Source organism: Canis lupus, chromosome 27, assembly GCF_003254725.2.
Source record: "Canis lupus dingo isolate Sandy chromosome 27, ASM325472v2, whole genome shotgun sequence".
Lineage (NCBI taxonomy): Eukaryota > Metazoa > Chordata > Mammalia > Carnivora > Canidae > Canis > Canis lupus.
The window spans coordinates 41,874,057-41,892,096 of record NC_064269.1 but is presented as its reverse complement, the minus strand read 5'-3'; the positions used below and the strand labels follow the sequence as shown (position 1 = coordinate 41,892,096).

The 18,040-nt window shown below is 48.2% G+C and overlaps 1 protein-coding gene across 16 annotated transcripts in view; it reads left to right on the top strand.

Moving 5' to 3' along the window:
* Positions 1-18,040, top strand: part of TSPAN9 (tetraspanin 9) — a 199,806-nt gene that overhangs the window by 68,133 nt on the left and 113,633 nt on the right. For 8 of the 16 annotated variants that reach the window (XM_049102317.1, XM_049102319.1, XM_049102318.1 and 5 more), the window contains one exon: positions 10,103-10,218. The exons of the other annotated variants lie outside the window; for them this stretch is intronic. In XM_049102317.1, coding sequence (XP_048958274.1) covers positions 10,137-10,218 — 82 coding nt within the window. In that variant the 5' untranslated portion in view covers positions 10,103-10,136. The remainder of the gene's footprint in view (positions 1-10,102; positions 10,219-18,040) is intronic. 16 annotated transcript variants of the gene reach the window in all.

Sequence of the window (18,040 nt, the reverse complement as noted above, 5' to 3'; positions counted from 1 at the left end):
TGCAGCTGTCCCGGCTCCATCAATCTCATCCCAGGCTGGCTGGAAGGAGGAAGATGAGGGAAGAGGGGGCCTCTCAGGCATGTCCCGCTGAGGTGCCTTGGGCTCCTGCCTCTAAGAGGTGTCTCCAGTTCAAGAGGCTGGCCCACTGCTGGGTAGACCAGTGGGCTGTGGGCGGCTCAGTTTTCAGCCGGCTAGTGTTTGTCCCCCAGGAGGGCTGCTCCTTTTACTGAGAAGAATAGGAATTGCTGTGTTCTTCCTTTATCTCCGCTTGTGATGCAGCACCTTCCTAACCTTCTCCCCTGCTTGGCACATCTTAGGTGTCCTGGAATTTTCATGAATGAATAAGTGAACGGCGTTCCCTGTACTTCCAGGGCAGGCCTGAGATAAAGGGCGTGGGGCTCTCTTTCGCCTGATGGTCTAACACCAGAGAGGCTCTGTGTTTAGGGTGCCTGGGGGTATGTGACCATCAAACAACAGTATGTGTTGTCCTATACATCTGGACAGGAGGCGTAGAGATGTCAGTCCTGTGGCCAAGCGTGTGCCTGGCTTTGTTCTCTCTCTCTTGATATTTCGCTGGGCCCTTGAAAGCGGAAATACCCCTGCATTCTCCTGGAGCTCAGAAGAAGAATGAAAAGAGTAATTAATAGTCTTTCTTGGACATACCTCAGTTTGTTAGCCTACAGAATGGGGAGAAGCTTTGGCACCCTGTTTCAGGGCAACAGGTGACAGCACCATGGCATTAAAAGTTGGTGTGAGCTCTTTGGAAAAGAGCCTCTAGGAGAGAGTCACTTTTTTTTTTTTTTTCCATTTCTTAGCTTCATCCGGTCCCAGAGCAGGACTGAAGGGGGTGTTAGCCAAGTAATATACATCAGTGCTTCCAGACCTGGCGTTGAGTTAGAGACATCTGGGGAGCTTTTTAATAATTCAGACTCCTGGGCCCCCAGCCCGGATCTTCGGAGTCTGAAACTCTGGGAGTGGGGCAGGAATATGTATTTTGACAGGATCTCCAGATGATTTCAGTGCAGAGTTAGGTTTTGGGAAGGTCCAACTTTTCTACCTCTGAGGAGAATTCTGGTAAACAGATTCTTGTAAGTGCTTCCTTCTGAAGCGTGCCTGGCTCCGAGGAGCATTTGCTCATGCATTCATTCATCGACTCACTCATTCAACCAGCTGACACTGAACGAGTGTCTGTGGCGTGCCAGATGCAGCTGTAGGCAGAGGGGTGCAGGCAGAATTTGGTGGGGTGTCCTTCTCCGAGGGAGTGCACAGTCTGTTGGGGAGGCAGGCGAGAACACAAGGCTAACAATGATAGTAAGGTATGAAAGGTGGGGTGTTGCACATCTTCACTGGGAGCTACAGCTTTTAGCTAGGATTCAGAGAACTGTGTTGAAGGCCTCTTCACCTGTTTCAGTCTCTCTGCCAGGGCTGTGGCTGACTTACCCTTTCTGTGCCTTTGTGAACAGGAAGGAGCCTTCTCAAATGTCTTAGACATCCCCTTATTCTTTTTTTTTTTTTTTAAGATTTATTTACTTATACATCAGAGACACAGAAGAGAGAGAGAGAGAGGCAGAGACATAGGCAGAGGAAGAAGTAGGCTTCATGCAGGGAGCCTGATGTGGGACTTGATCCTGGGTCCTGGGATCATGACCTGAGCCAAAGGCAGGCGCCCAACTGCTGAGCCACCCAGGCCTCCCGACATCCCCTTATTTTTACACGGGGGCAGCCGGGCAGCCGATGCCCAGAAAGACTCAGCGGCTTGCCTAAGGCCACCCAGTGAGCCAGACAGCGGTGAAGGCAGCAGTGATGGTGTTCTGGGGTGGGGGTGGGGGGAAGGGGGGTGGTCAGGGATGGGGAGGATTTGCTTTGGGGAAAACTGGATATGACATGCCCCCTTCCCGCCTCCCCCCCGCCCCCCCCACTGAAGTGTGGTGTATCTGGAGCGTGGTGTGGCATTAACCTTGGTTCCAGCCATGTGGCTGATGTGAATCTCCTGGCTTTCTCGATTTTTTTTTGTCTGTAATATTAGAATAATATACCCACGTTGCCACAAGTTCTTAGAATTAGAGATATTGTGCACTTGGTCTACACTAGGTGCTTAATAAATGCTAGCTTTTCCTCTCCACGGTTTTATTTGTTCTCTTAAGTGAAGACAGCATGTTTCTTTGGCCTCAACTTTCTGAGTCCTCCGTCTGGCTGGGGGCTGTCCTTAGCTGGATCCCTCGATCCGTGAAGGGCTGATTCAGGGTGCCAGGCTCCAGGCCCCACAGGAGAGCATGCACTCCCCCATCCTCACCCTGCCCTGGCCTGGCTCTAGGGAGTTAAATCCCCAGATGAGCCCCATACTCCCTGCACAGCCCCATGCAGATTGCTGGAGCACTCAGAATGCCTTATTGCCTGGTAAGCCTCCTTCACCCAAGCCTTTGTCCTTCCGGCTCGACATTCAACTCTAACATTTTTTCCCAATGAAGTTCTTCCTCCCTCTGCAGTCCCCAGTCTCTAGCCGGCTTCTCTAGCCAGGGACACAATTGGATTGCAGTTGCTAGCACTTCCTGGAGATCAGGTCCCCGAAGAGCTATAAAAGTCCAGGAGTGTCTCTGGCCACCTTTCCATGTGGTTTGTAGAGCCTGGCGTGGCCAGCGCACGCTCCCACACACCCGCAGAGCCTGTGAGCATGCGTGCATTCAGCTTTAGGGGAGGCTTCTCTCGCATTACCTATGTCACTCGTTTCTGGCTGCCAGTTTGCATTTCTTAAACGGATTTGCTGATTACAGGCTCTGGAGAGCTGCCCCCCCCCCCCCCCCAACTGGACGTAATTGGGCACGGAGCTGTGGTGGGGTGGATTTGGGGAATGGCTGGCCTGCATGCCTCCCATTCTTTTCTCACAGGAAAAAGTGCCTGGAAATAACCCTGGGGTGGGGATTGCTTACAGGAGGAGGGGCTGGCTGCCTGCTGCCCAGTCGGTGCTGTCCCTGTTGGCCCTCCTGCCCTTCCCCGCCACCTCCCCTCCAGCAGATGCCACCAGCTGGGCAGGCACCGGGCTTGCAGATGCCCTTTGAGGGGCTTACTGACCTGACCAGCTGGGCTGCCCTCTTCCTGCCCTTGCTTGTCAGAACTGTGGCCCTGTTCCCGGGGACTCCCTCTGTGAACCCCAGACACTGAAGAGGATAGGGTGGCAATGAATGCCTCCCTCCCTCTTCCCCACCCCCACCTTTTTTTTTTTTCTTTTTTAAGAAGCCAGTTTTTGGAATTGAAAAGTAAAAGCCCAACAATTGAATATAAGTGAATTTCCCTGAAAATGGGATGCCCTGCTGGATTCGGGGTTTGATTTCTCTAGAAGGTTTTTTCCTTCCTCCGGCTCTCTCTTGGTCCCAGGGGGAATCCGTAGCAGGAAATCTGTCCCTGGGGAGTCTGATCAGCTTGGAAAGTATATGTGAGAATGTGTCTCGTTCTGTTTTCTGAGGCACCGGCTCTCTGTTACCGCTTACAATGAGGCAGCTGCTACCTCCTAGCCGCTCAGCACCTGGTCGCCAGGAGGCCGCTGTGGGGCCACGTCTTTTGGTTGTCCACGCGGTGCCCACACTCAGTCCCTCCCTTGCCTTCCCTGGGCTCTTGGGAGGGTTGGCTTGATGCCATGGTAGGCCTCCTCCTTTTTAGGGGGTGCTCTGGCGGTCCCCCTGTCTTGATGCTCTGCTTCCCTCAGCCCGCAGCCTCTTCCCCGGACTGGTTCCGAAGTCCCCAGCAATGGATATGACAAAACATGTATTGCAGAGGGGTGAGGGATGGGACTGCTGGTGTGGCTGCTTCTGGCCTGGAGCCCTGGGAGCCTGCTCCTTTCTGGAAGTGTCCAGAAGATGGGGAGCTCTGAAACCCCGGCTGGGTGACAGAGCCGTAGAGGGCCACACAAGCATGCAGGGGGTCCTGGCAGATAGCCCTTCAGTGAGGAGAGCTGAGCTTCCTTTCATGCTGTACGTGTGGTGGAGGAGGCACAGGGAGTGTCCCCCCAACCCTGCAGGCTGATTTGTGGCAAATCCTCTGCCTTGTGCCTGCCCCTGTGGGACTCCCAGAAGGCCCTGAGTGAGTGCAGGAGACATTCTCCACCTAACCTTCCTCATCATCTGGTTTTAGATTTGTGCTAGCTTGTTTGAGGGTCAGGAGCAGGTTGGACGCTCAGAAACCAATACTTCTCATAGAACTAATGCTGTACAATAAGAGTACAAATCAAAGGAATGAGAGAGAGGAAAAACCTGCCACCATGACAAATCCACTTTCCATCTTCTAGGATGCCTTTAGTTTGCATTTACTTGCAGGCATGATCTTCACATGATTATAGTCATAGTGGAGATAGAGTTTTGCATTCTCTTTGCTTTAATATCCTACTATGAGCTACATAATCATCACAATTAGTCTTTTAAGTGCCTACATAGTAATCACCGAGTATTTATCAACTTTCCCATTGTTGAACATTTAGTTTGTTCACACTTTTTTGACTGAGCTAATACTAATGCAGTGATACACAGCAATGTATTACAGCAGAATATATATATATATATATGTGTGTGTGTGTGTGTGTGTGTGTGTGTGTGTGTGTGTGTCTACTGATGTGGCTCCTGTTCCTCTCATTCCTACCCTCTCTTTCTATCTCCCCCTTTTGTATTATTGTCTAGGATGAGTCAAGAAGCCAGGCATTCTTTCCTAGAGTAATGGAAGATCTCATTCTGGGCTGTTAACTGCCTGTCGGAAGTCAGGTGCCTGAGAGCAGCCATGGGATTTAGCTCAGATCTTGGTCTCAGTCTAGCCTTACAGACTGGCTTTGGAAGTGAGTTAGGTAGCAGAGTTTTAAAGGCTAGTAACTCTGCATTTCTGTTGTAGCTCTGGCTCTGAAGCCTGCTGGCCTGGGTACATGGATTTGGACTAGGTAGTTTTAACAACTTGGGTAATTCTCTAAGCTCACGCCTCCACCTGGTCCCATTGAAAGGATGAGAAATAGATCCAACTCTAACCCTCAGGGATCTTGTAGCCCAAAATGACCGCAAGCTCATCCATTGAACTATATGCAACTAAAGTGTGTGCAAAGCTGCCAGCTCAGAGGAGGGATGTGGGCCAGGGTCTACAACAGACTGAAGACTTGCTACCCTGTACCTGCTCGGGTTACCACACCAGAATATGAACCTGGTAGTGCCAGATCTTCCGGTTTTGAAAGGAAGCATGAATGCCTGATTTGGGGGTAAAATCTGATTTTTAATTATTGGCAACTAATTAAAAAAAATTAAAAAACTTGGTACGGATCAACAAAATACACCTGTAGCTTAGGGAGCTAGATTGTTAGCCTTGCTGTATGTGTTAGGGGTCAGTTGTGCTGGGCCCTTCGGGGGAGGGTACGAGGAACATAAAGCTGTACAATTAGTAAAAATCGTGGAGAGGGGAACAACTTGCACACAGCATGACAGGATGGAGCATGACAGGATGGAGCATGACATGACTGGAGCCCCCAGTGAGCTGGAAGACAGATTGCTCTGGAAGCACCTGGCCAGGGACCGTTGGTTCTGTTGTAAGGGTTTGGGAGATGGTCACTTACTCTCTGCACGTTGCTCTGGGCAACAATGAGATAGGGTGTCTGTGTCGATTGGTCTGTCTTGAGTGAGAGGCCATAGCTTACTTTTTTCTTCCCTCCAGCAAGGTCTGTATGAGGAGGTAGGTCTCCAGTGAGAGAGGGCTTGAGGCAGAGTCGGAACGGGGAAAATTAGATTAGGTGGGTGCTGAGGAAATTGACTTTTTTCCATCTTCCAATCTGTGCAAGTAAGGAAAATCATCCCCCTTGGGCAGTTAGCAAGTATTTATTGTAGGCACACTGGAGGCAGAGTCGCCGGGGCCCTCTCCCTCTGAGGGCTGTAGAGAAGATGAAGGAGGATCCGTTTGAGGTTCTTGGAGCTCTTTGGGAAGGAGAGGGGACTTGAAGACGCCAGCATCACTCCATGGTTTCTCTAGATGACAGCCTTGACATGTGAGCCTAGTGACACTTAAGATGTACGACTTGCTTGGGAAATAAACACCCTGAGTTATTTATTATTTATTAAAAAAAACAAAGCTTCCCTCAGCTGGGAGGTTTCAGATCTCTGACAATGTCAGATCCAATTTTCCTCTATTAATAATAGGTCGAGGTCCTTCCCAGCTTGTGTCAGGAGCATCAGGATGTTTGTCTGGGTGTAGGTTTGGCATGTGATGACTACCCCGGGGAAGGGAACATGATTTTGAAGAGTCAAAAGGTTGTGTGGTGCCTGGGCCCAGATCTTGTGAACAGCTGTGAAGATTACGACCCTCTTGGTACCGGGCACTGCGCTGGATATTTTATCCTCGTCCTCTCATGTAATCTCCTCTAGGATTGGGGTGAGTGAGGGGCAGCTGCAGTGGGAGACCCAGTGGTCAGGAGTGAGGGAACTTATGGGGATACGCACCATCTCCTGATAATGGTAGACTCTTAGAGTCTGGAACCCAGGGGAGACCTGGGCTTTGCTTCTAGGGGCCCAGTGCAATCTAGGGACTGAGAGCACCATGGAGGAAGTGACGGTGGGCCAGCGTGGTGGAAGACTAGGTAGTTGGAGGACTTTCTGTAGGAGGAGGGCCTGGGGCTAGGGCCTGAGTGAAAGTGAGTTCTAGTTGACTTGAGGGCCAATACGTTTGGGCCTGAAGTAACTAGCATGTCAACAGAGACAAATTTTACCCTTGCTGTTCTGAGAGTGAATTCTCTCCCCTGAGCTTCATAGCAAGCTGATGAGGGAGGGAAGAGCAGGCTTTATTGTTTCCACTTGAGTCGCATTAAATGTGATATGGTTTAAAAATGGGGGTTTTTAAGCTCAACAGATCTGGGTTTCAGCATAGCTTTCTGACCTTGACTAATCTACTAAACTTCTGGACCCCAGTTTCTCCACCTGTAAAATGGGGAAACAAATACTTACTTCATAGGGTTTTTTGTAAGGGATAAAAGCCTGAAACAGCCCCTGGCGCATAGTAGAGCCTGAATAATTGGTAGTGGCTGTTGGTGTCAATGAAGACTAGGAAACCCAGACCTAGGGAGGGGAAGTGTCTGATGCAAGGTCACAAAGCTGGAAAGGGAAACACACCCAGGACTCAAACTGAGGATTCTCTCAAACTCTCATGCTGTCTTTCCCATCCTCCATGTCTGTTTCTGGGCTCTTCCTTCCTCTCCCTGATCAGGGGGTGCTTGGCAGCCACTGGTGGGTAGGTGCCCCTGCTGTCTGCACTGCAACAGTAAGGTACGCGCTGTGTCTCACATCCCCTAGGATTATAGGGTGCCAGTGGACTAGCACACCCCGAGGAGAAAAAGAGTAGAAATGCATCAGGGCTTTTGTTACTGAGCAACTCCATTATGTCTCTCTCCCTTTCCCCACCCCTCCCTTAAGCTCCTAAAAAAAAAAAAAAAAAAAAAAAAGAAAAGAAAAAAGAAAGAAAGAAAAGAAAACCCACCATAGAAAAGATGAAGGGCTGTCAGCACCGGATCACAACATGGGCTCTGGGAGTTGGCGGCTTTTCAGTGCCTGCAGAGTTCCCTCCTCTTCTTGCTTGCCTCAACTTCTCGCTTTCCCAAGTCTAATTAAGATAAATTGGAGAGAGCTCCCCTAGAAACAGGGAGCTCTCTGCTTCCCCACATCCCATTGGCTTCTTCTCATCAACCATGCTTGTTGCCATCCTCTCCTGTCCTGTGAATGCTTCACACAAGAGCTATTGAAGTGGCCTCCCAGGCTCTGTGCTGGCCAGGGTGGTGGCACCTTTCCTGAGCGCTCCTCGGGTGATGCTCACTTTTGTCCCGGAAACTTCAGTGGTTCCCTGTTACTTATCTCAAGTCCATGCTTCTAAGCGTAGCATGCAAAGCTCTCTAGGATCTGACCTCAGCCTACCTTTGCTTTGTAATCCCCCACTGTTCCTTGTACAAAGCATATGCTTCCGTTGCTCTGGCCAACTTGCTATTTCCTGAACAGGTCTGGAAATTACCTGCCTTTGGTCACATGGTTCTTTTGCTTGGAAAACCCTCACCCGGTGGAATTGGGCCCGTTCTTCAAGGATTGGCTAAAGTGCCAACTCTTCTGTAAAGCACATCTTGCTCAGGAACAAGCTCCTATTTCACATGGCACACAGCAGATACAGAATTAATGTAGAATTTGCTCACAGACTCTGCTGGCACTGTGTGCGTCTCTCCCAGGGCCTCTTCAGAGCTCTGCTGTCTGCCCCCTTTCCCACAAGCCATGGAGCATATTTACTTCTTAATTGCACATGATCTAAGTTCTTAGGCATTTTTCTTAAAGTTCTCTTACTTTTCCCATCATTGTCTGTTTAGTTTATGATCCCTAGAGGTTCAGGTAGAAGGAGGATATAGTAGAAAGAGCACCAGACTTGTAGTAGCAGCTGTGAATTCTACTCCCAAGCTCTGCCTCTGACCAGCTGTGATTAGGGGGGCAAGTGGCTCTCCATCTCTGGGCCTCAGTACCACGTGTGTAGAACAAAGGGTAGGGCTAGCTGATATCTAGGATTGTGGATGGGATTTTAAAAACAGCGATATGTTATATGTTGAAGCCCTAGCCCCTTGTACCTGAAGATGGGATCGTATTTGGAAATAGGACCTTTAAAGACGTGACTAAGGGTGAATGAGGTCATTGGGATGGGCCCTAATCCAATAGGACTGGTGTGCTTTAAGAAGAGGAGGTTAAGACAAAGACTCACTCAGAGGAAGAACCGTGTGAAGACATGGGAAGAAGACAGCCATTTACAAACCTAGGAGAGAGTCCTCAGAAGAAAGCAAACCTACAGGCACCTTGATTTTGAACTTCTAGCCTCCAGAATCATAAAATAAATTTCTGTTTTTTGAGCCACCCAGACTGTGGTACTTTGTTGTGGCAGTGCTAGCGAATGAACACAGCCATTTCATGTTCACAGAGTTGTAGAGCCATCATCACATCTACTTTTTGAACATTTTATCCCTCCAAAGTTAAACCCTGTACCCATTAGCAGTCACTCCTCATTTCCCCCTGACCCAGCCCTGGACAAACCACTAACTTGTCTGTTCATAGACTTGTCTGTTCTGGAGATTTCTTGTAAGTGGAGTCATACAATGTGGGGTCTTTTGTGATGGACTTCTCAGATTTAGCACAGTGCTTTCAAGGTTTATCCATGTTGCAGACCATACAAGTATTTTGTTCCTTTTTATGGCTGAATAATAATTTGTTGTATGGATATGCCACCTTTTGTTTATCCATTCGTCACTTGATGGGCATTTGGATGGTTCCAATTTTTTGGCTAATATGACGGATGCTGCAGTGAACATCTGTGCACAAATTTGTATGTGGACATGGTATCATTTTTCTTGGTTGTGTACCTGGGAGAGGAAGTGCTGGGTCATATGGTAACTCTATATTTAATGTTCTGAGGAACCACCAAACTATTTTCCAAGTGGCCGCATCCCTACCAGCAATGTGTTCAGGATCATAATTTCTCCACACCCTTGCTAACACTTATTATTGTCTGTCTTGTAGCAATCTCAGTGGGTGTGAGATAGATATCTCATTGTGGTTTTGATTTGCATTTCTCTGATGAGTAATGTTGAGCATCTGTTCAGGTACTTAGTTGCTATTTGTGTATCTTCCTTGGAGAAACATATGTTGATATACTTTGCCTGTTTTTTTTTTTTTTTTACTTTGCCTGTTTTTAAATTGAGTTATTTGTCTTTTAATTATTAAGTTGTAAGTATTCTTCATATATTCTGGTTAGAAGCCCCTTATCAGCTGCAAATATATGATCTGCAAATATTCCTTTATATTCTGTGGGTTGGCTTTTCATTTTCTTGGTGGTATCATTTGCAGTGTAAAAGTTTTTAATTTTGACCAAGTCCAGATTATTTAACTTTCCTCACATTATTTTTGCTTTTGGTGTCCTAAGAAACGTTTGTCTAAGCCAAGGTCATAAAGATTTACTCCTATGCCTTCTTCTAATAGTTTTATAGTTTTAGCTCTTACATTAAGTCCATGATCCCTTCTGAGTTATTTTTTGTGTATGGTGTGAGGCAGGGGTATAACTTCATTTTTTTTTTTTGTAGGTGAATAGGGGGCTGTCTGGCACCAAGTGCTGAAATGCATGGGACCTTGGGACTTGGATCAGCCCACCATCTGAGGAGAAATTGTGGGGAATGCCCAGCCTGGAGCCTGGAGGGGGGTGAATGCTCTTGATTGCTTTTCCCTTTCCTCCTTTAGCAGTACCGCTGCCACACAGCTCCTCAGGCTCTGCTTGACAGTCCTTTTTGTTGAGATTTTATTTTATTTTTTTAAACTAATGCTATTATTTATTTATTTAGAGTAATTTTCATTGTATTTTATTTATTTATTTTTTATGGAGTTCACTTTGCCAACATATAGCATAACATCCAGTGCTCATCTCGTCAAGTGCCCCCCTCAGTGCCCATCACCCAGTCACCCCAACCCCCCGCCCACCTCCCCTTCCACTACCCCTTGTTCATTTCCCAGAGTTAGGAGTCTCTCATGTTCTGTCTCCTCTCTGGTATTTCCCACTCATTTTCTCTCCTTTCCCCTTTATTCCTTTTCACTATTTTTTATATTCGCCAAATGAACGAGACCATATAATATTTGTCCTCCTTCTGACTTACTTCACTCAGCATAATACCCTCCAGTTCCATCCACGTCGAAGCAAATGGTGGGTATTTGTCGTTTCTAATGGCTGAGGAATATTCCATTGTATACATAGACCACATCTTCTTTATCCATTCATCTTTCGATGGACACCGAGGCTCCTTCCACAGTTTGGCTATTGTGGACATTGCTGCTATAAACATTGGAGTGCAGGTGTCCCGGCATTTCACTGCATCTGTATCTTTGGGATAAATCCCTAGCAGGGTTGAGATTTTAGAATTCTGTGTTTGTTTGCCTTGCTCCTCACAACTTTCAGAAAGGTGTTGTATATATTTACATGCTAAATAATTGGTTCTAATGATGGCAAAGATCAGAACAATAGGATGTGGGCTCCCATCATAGCAGGGGTGTCCCTGGCTCGAACCCACTGGAACCAAGTGCAGGGAAGTTATCCACTAGAGACATGTCTGAGGGTCCCAGAGCCCAGTTGGTGAGGCCCTGGCAGAGCTTGATCAGACTGGGGAGGGGATGACCATGACAGCTGAGACCAGAGATGATGGATGTTTGGGCATAAGAGGAAAGAGGGCATTTCCAGCTTTTTGGATCCTTTAATATGACTGCTTTCAGGCCAGAGGAGGACCATTTTCTTTCCCCTCAGCACTTTTTCAACAGAGCTAATAGGTCCCCTGGGTAGATTTAAGGAAGTTAGTAAGGCAAGTTATGGTTATATCAGGCTCTGGGCTGTATGTCCCGCTTCTCTCCCAGTCCACAAAGAACCCTGTTCCTCACCATGAAAGCTGAAGCAGATACTGAGAAGCAGGTACGGAGGCACCAGTCAGCCTGTGGGCTAGAGTACCTGTGGGAAGGCAGTGGGGGACACAGGGCCCAGGCCTTCTCTTTCCAGCCTCTGTTGATAGTATGGGAATGGGGGAGCTGTAACTGGTAGACCTCTCCAGTAGGGCCCAGCTCTCTTGTCCCGGCTCATTCCTGTCCTCTTCTGGGGTCCCTGGCTGCAGTCAGCACAGACCTCCGTGCTTGTTTGTTCTGTTCACTTCTACACACAGCAACTGCCTGGCACTAAAAAGTTGTTGACTAAATGGGCTGAATTTAGTCAACAACTAAATGGGATGAAAGAATGCTTTTCTACCAGGTGCTCAATCTGTTCCTTTTCCCCTCACTTGCCTCTGGCCAACTTCCAAAGTCTGTCAACCAGTCCAGGTCCAGCTTATATATTGTTTCCAAAAAACTTAGCTACCACTTCTTGCCCCCCTGTCTTTTGCATCTTCTCCTTATTTATGTTTCCACCTCTGTTTTGCCAAGTTCCACACTCTGTGCTCTGCTAAAATCTTTTAAGAATCAAAACACGGACCATTGGATAGGGCCCAGGCTTTCTGGTCCTGTATTTCGTGGCGTTCCTTCTCCTTGGCTCTCCACCACACCTAGCATGATGCTGTACAGACATTTGTTGCTTAGCAAAGTGGGCTTGATTACAGTGCCTAGGTCACTGATCATTGATGCTAGGTCTCCATCCCCCAGGAAGGTGTTGTGCCTACAGCTTTATGTTACCCAGAGGATTTTCCTGGGTTTCACATCCTGGAGTAGGAAGGATCTGCGAGGAACAGATACGAGTGTGTGGCCTTCCCTAGCCATTGTGTACAATTCCCATCTCTGGGTGTAGAGAGTGTCGATGGGGCCCCACATTACAGAGGTATTAGACTTGACTCCTGGCAGGAAGAATTGGAGCAGATAACACATCAGTGGTAATCCCTTACTCTGCCCTGAAGGATACAGAAAATCTCTGGTGTGAGTTGCAGCCTGTGGATATTGGAGACTCACCTGCTATGATTGAAGTGGCAGCTGGATTTCTCCCTTCAGTTGATTCAGGCAGCTCCTCTCTCCATATGGCCTCACCTCTTCACACTGTTCCTCTCCCCACGGTAGTTCCTGGCTGGAAGAATGTCAAGCTACAGAGGGCCTCTGGGGGAGACCAGCTGGCAAGGAGGCTCAGGCTTGGTGGCTGCCGAGTCCCTAATGAGAGGCAAGGGGAAGGAGGAAATGACAGTGACCCTCCATCCTTATATGGAGGGGCTTTCTGTTTCCTAACACACTTTCCTATAGATTTTCACTCATGAACCTTACAGCAATCCTGAGAGATATTCAGACCTCTATGTTCAGATACAGGGTCTGTGGGGCAGAAAGGAAGGTGACTCATTCCTGAAGTTAGCAGCAGGGTAGGAGGCATGTTCATTGTCTGTGAGATGTGGCAACAGTTAGGAAGCCATACCCCCTGTCTTGCACACAGTAGGCATCTGACCCATGTTTAAGACATGAATAGTGGGCACACAGTAAAAAGAGTTGGTTTGATACAAAAGCAGAATTCTCTGGATTTTAATCCTACCTCAGACTCGTCTCCTTCACTCTTTGATTCAGTTTCTTGTCTTCTCCATGGGGGACAGTCAGTATCCCTGGCCCTTGCATAGATCTCAGCCTCTAGAACGACACTCAAGAGTTTCTGGAAAAGGAGGTGCAGAGTGTTCATCAGTGCAGGGAATCAGTGTGGCGTAGTGGCAGGCTGGCAAATGCTTCATGCAAAACCCTCTTCCTTGGCTCAAGGTGGATGTCGCTAATTGATCACAGCAGTCTTTCTTCTGCATCTGACTCAATCCTCAGCATGGCACGACATGTCACCACCACCAAAGGGCCAAAGTGGCATTTGGATGTCAAGTAGGCTTTATTTTGGGTCTAGTTAAAAGAGCATTAGGCTGAGGGTCAGAAGACCTAGCTTTGAACCCTGTCCTCTTCATCCTGCTTTGGGAAACTGGGATAATCCTGGACATATTGGAGCCTTGAACTTATGGTTTCTCAGGTCCTTTAGAGCTCTGCAATTCTAGGATTCTGTGCTTCAGGGGTTGGGAGGGAGAGAATCCTGGTTGTGTAGCCTGGCCACAGAGGGGTAGGATTAACCTTCAGGGTCAGCAAGCTTTCAGAGCTCAGGAAATGCCTCCCTGTGATCCCTATTTGGTCCAGAGACAGGTGGTGGAGCCTGGAGGAGGGGAAGTGCGCTCATAGCCCTGAGGCTGGGGGAAGGGAGGCCTAGCTCAGCTGCCCTTTTTTCTGATGGAATAAAGTCCTGAGTCCTCCGTATGTTTAGATATTTAGTGAGGAAGCTGGGTCCTGTGAGTTAACTCTCTCAAATCAAGTACATGACCACTGATCCCATCGCATACTCTCCGTTGGTGGGGGAAAAGAGCTGTCAGTGGGGAGTTAGCTGGGAATCAGGTTCACTCATTCACTTTTCAGTAAACTTTGATGAGATGCCTACTTTTGTGCAGATCCTGCTCAAGGCCTCCAGGAAATGACCTCCTTAATGTGACTGTTCCTCCATACTTTCTTATTTGGTGGGGGAGTCCAGATATTTAGAGTGTTAATGAACCAGTTCCTTTGCCAACCCGTTGAAGCAGGGTGAGGGCCGTAGGGCATTTCCCCCCATCATATAGTCAGAGATACTGAGCCAGAAGAGAGTTGCCAGCCGGGCTGTGATTGTGCAGGCAGTCGGGGAGGGAGGCGCCCCTGGTTGTAAGCCCTCAAGGCTGCAGGCGAGCCTTGGTCTATCTGTTTGTGTATTTTTGAGGCGCCTGTGAGATTAGCCACTGAGCAGAGGTTTTATTTATGATGGCGCCTAGAATTCCCATCCCATTGCCATCATTGGTGTTGCCAGGCTCCCGGGGGTGTCTTAAGTCTCCCAAGTAATCTGTGTGTCGGTTATGTTTGGGGACAGCCACATGCGAAGCATGGCCCTCAAAGAGTGGGATCAGCACAGGGCTCACACCGGGCTCGGCTTTTCCCAGGTGTGGGGCCGAAAATTCACAGGGCTGGGAGTGGAGGTGGCCGGGGCTTGGGGATTATAGATGTCTGGGTCTATGTCACCATCAGAATGCTCTTATTCGGTGACTTGTAATGTAGCAGATGCAGTAATGTGGCATTCATGACTCCTCTTGATTGAAAAGGTTGAAATAATGATTTAACATGGGCAAGACACAGGACTTTAATAATCTTCAAGTAGTATTAAGTAGAATAAGCCAAATGCATATTGTAATTTTTTTTATTAAATTCCATTTAGTGGACATCTATATTTTAATTTGTAATGCGCTTAGTCCTTGAAAGCTGTCACACTGCCTTCTTTAAACAAATGTTCTGTTTTTTTATTTTTCACTAATTTGGGAGATTTCTTATTACTGATTAATGAGGTTTTACTAAGAATAGGATCAAAGCATCAGACTATCTAGAGCTGGAAGGTTCCTTAGAGATTATCTCATATTCTTCATTTTAGAGATGAAAAATGACTAGGGTATTACACACACACAGATGATCAATGGTTCCTTTTACATGAACAGCTTTGTCCCTTAATATGTAAGGGCTGCAGGGTGAATAAAAGAGACAGAAATGGAAACTTTTTCTAGCCTTTGGTTGAGGGGCAACATACATATGTAGAAACGTAGTGCCCGTTGAACTCTTACAAAGTGCACACATTGGTGGTACCAGGACACAGATTAAGAAATAGAACATTACCAGCACCCAGGAGTCACCCTCCTGCCCCCTTTCCAGTCACTACCCTCAGTCAAGGGTAGCCACTGTCCTGACACCGAATAACATAGCTTTGTTTTTAAACTTCAAATCAGTAAAATCATACAGTGTGTGCTCTTCTGTGTCTGGCTTCTTTCCCTGCCCCCCCCCCCTTTTTTTTTTGTCCTGAGATTCATTTATGTAGCTGGAGGTGGCTATAGTTCATTCATTTGCATTGTTGCATGGTATGCTCCATGGGACTGACTGTGCCATCATTGATGTAGCTGTTCTATTGCTGATGGACACTTTGGCAGCTTGCAGACTTTGTTTTTTGTTTTTTGTTTTTTTAAAGACTTTATTCATTCATAGGAGAGAGAGAGAGAAAGAGAGAGAGATTGAGGTGCAGAGACATAGGCAGAGGGAAAGGCAGGTTCCCCGTGGGGATCCTGATGCGGGATTTGATCCCAGGACCTCAGAATCATGCCCTGAGCTGAAGGCAGATGCTCAACTGCTGAGCCACCGAGGTGCCCCAAGACTGGTGATTTTTAACCAAAGTATGTTTGATTAAAAATATTTGGTTATTCACTTCTGTAAATATGCTGGTATACCTTTTTCATTAAAACTTGTTCTTCTAGGTCTATATAAAGGGTGGATATGGAATATGGGAATGGTGCACTTGCATAGGTAGTGTCAGTTTTCCAAGGGGGTTGTCCCAATCTGGAGTCCTGACAGCAGTGTATGAGAGGGTTCCTGATGGCCGTGTTTATCCAAGGACTTGGTATTTTCTGTTGTTGTTGTTTAAACCATTCTGGTAGACATGTGGTAGTATCTGAGAATGGCTTCTATTCAACTTTGCTGGCGACCAGTGAAGTCGAGCAATAGGAATGAACTTGGAGCACACACTGGAACTTTTAGCTCTTCCATCAAGGAAGTTCCTCTAGGCCAGCCAATGAGGACACAGAGAGACTGAGGCATATTTCAGGGATGATAAGTAAATCTATAACTGCAGTCCAGTTCTGGTCGGCTTAGAATAGGAAGAGCTGCAAGCCCCTTGAGGTTAGGGTTGTACTGTGTGCTTCTGCACCTGCCTTCCCCTTTGCTGGTTGGAATAGTGCCAGGCACACGGTGCACAGGAAGACAAGTGCTGAGATAGGCCTAAGCTGCAGCTGGAGGGCATGATGGTGACAGCTAGGGTGGCTATGGGGGCATAGAGCCCATGATGGGCTGGATTTGGGGCATGCACAAGCCCCTCAAATGTGGCTCTAAGTCCAGGAAGCTGCTGCCTAAGTGCTGTGAGCATGGCTGCCCTGGGTGTTCTCTGTAAGTTTGTGATGGAGGGACTGGGAGCTGCTGGGGGACAGATGAAGCTGCTGACCTGGGATTACAGGGACCAAGGCTGACTGCCTCTCCTCCAGGGGCCTTGGCTGCCATCCCTTGGGGGGCGGGTGGGGATACCTTCTACTTGGCCTCCCTGTCTGGGGCAGTGTCCTCACTTGTACTCTCCATCCCCTTGGAACCATACCACTGGCTCCTTTGGGGCCTCTGGGCTTAATTCTGTTGGGTCAGGTTATGGGCATGTACTTGTGGAAAGACTGAAGTTAGCAGAGGCTGTAGGCCTTTGTAGGTGAAAGCACAGCCTAGGGTGATTCCTCCTGTCTGGTCCCAGGGAGCCCCAGGGAGCAGGGGGAAGAGCAGCCCTAGGAGGCTGCTGTCATGTCACATGTAATGCACCAAAAAGTGTTATGTGGGCCTGGGAGAGCTCACAGCACCATTTAGCTCAGTTCCCTGCAAGGCGGGGGTGGGACGGGTGGGGGGTGGTGGTGGCATTGAGCATCCTCGACAAAGAACCACTCACTCTTTATCATTAAGAAATCTCCTCTATGCTGTACTGACTCCTTCCAGATGCTTCAAACCTATTTAGTTGATAAGGTCTTCATAAAATCTTCCCTCTGGCCTTTTTCTTTATGCCTCCTTCAATTTAAAGCCAAGAGCCAGTATATATGCATTCCCAGTATGCACGTGCCAGGTGCTTCAGGGGCTGGAAGAACAAGCCCTGGGTTCTGCCTCAAGTTCCCCAGCATTCAGCACAGAGAACAGAAGTCATGTACACCAGTCATGAACCCGGGACAGGGTACAAGAGCATATGAGAAGCAGAAGCAGGCGACGGGGTACACTTATACCGTCCCTTTCCCTACCCCGACCCATTCCCCTCCCTCTCTCTTGCCCCTTTCTGTCTGAGAGGCCATCATTACTTACTCACGAAGGGCTCCATCCAATCTCTTTACCAGTGGTTGTCTCAAGAAGGAGTTATAGGGATTGAGGAAGAGTGGGGCCTGGGCGGGGAGGAGCTGGTCAATCTCCATTCTCTTCCCAGGTCAGGTCCTGGCCCTCTAAGGTGGCTCCCCATCCCTCCTTCCCTCTTGTCTCCATCAGCAAGACTCTTGCTGAGCAATGAGTGAGTAAGATGTGGTCCGTTACTGGACCGGCCTCTTCTCCTAGCTGGTGCTGGTGTGTGGATGGATGAGCTCAGGTCTGGATGCCACTCAAGAGGCAGGTAGTGGAGAAATGTAAGGTGGTGATCTCAAGTGGCATTAAATGGAGCGAGGAACACGAAGTGTGTGCATGCTTATCTGCTTGTCATCTCTCTCTTCTTTCCAGAGCCCCTGGCAGCAGTCTGCCTGGATGGGACTGTCTGTGGATGCAATCGAGAGCTCCATTTTCACATGCTCTTGAGTTTCTTCTGACCATTCCAGCTTTTGGACAGGGGTGTTAAGAGAGGGTAAAGGCCCTCCATACGCGGGATGCTCTGCCCTTCCTTGTGGTGAGCA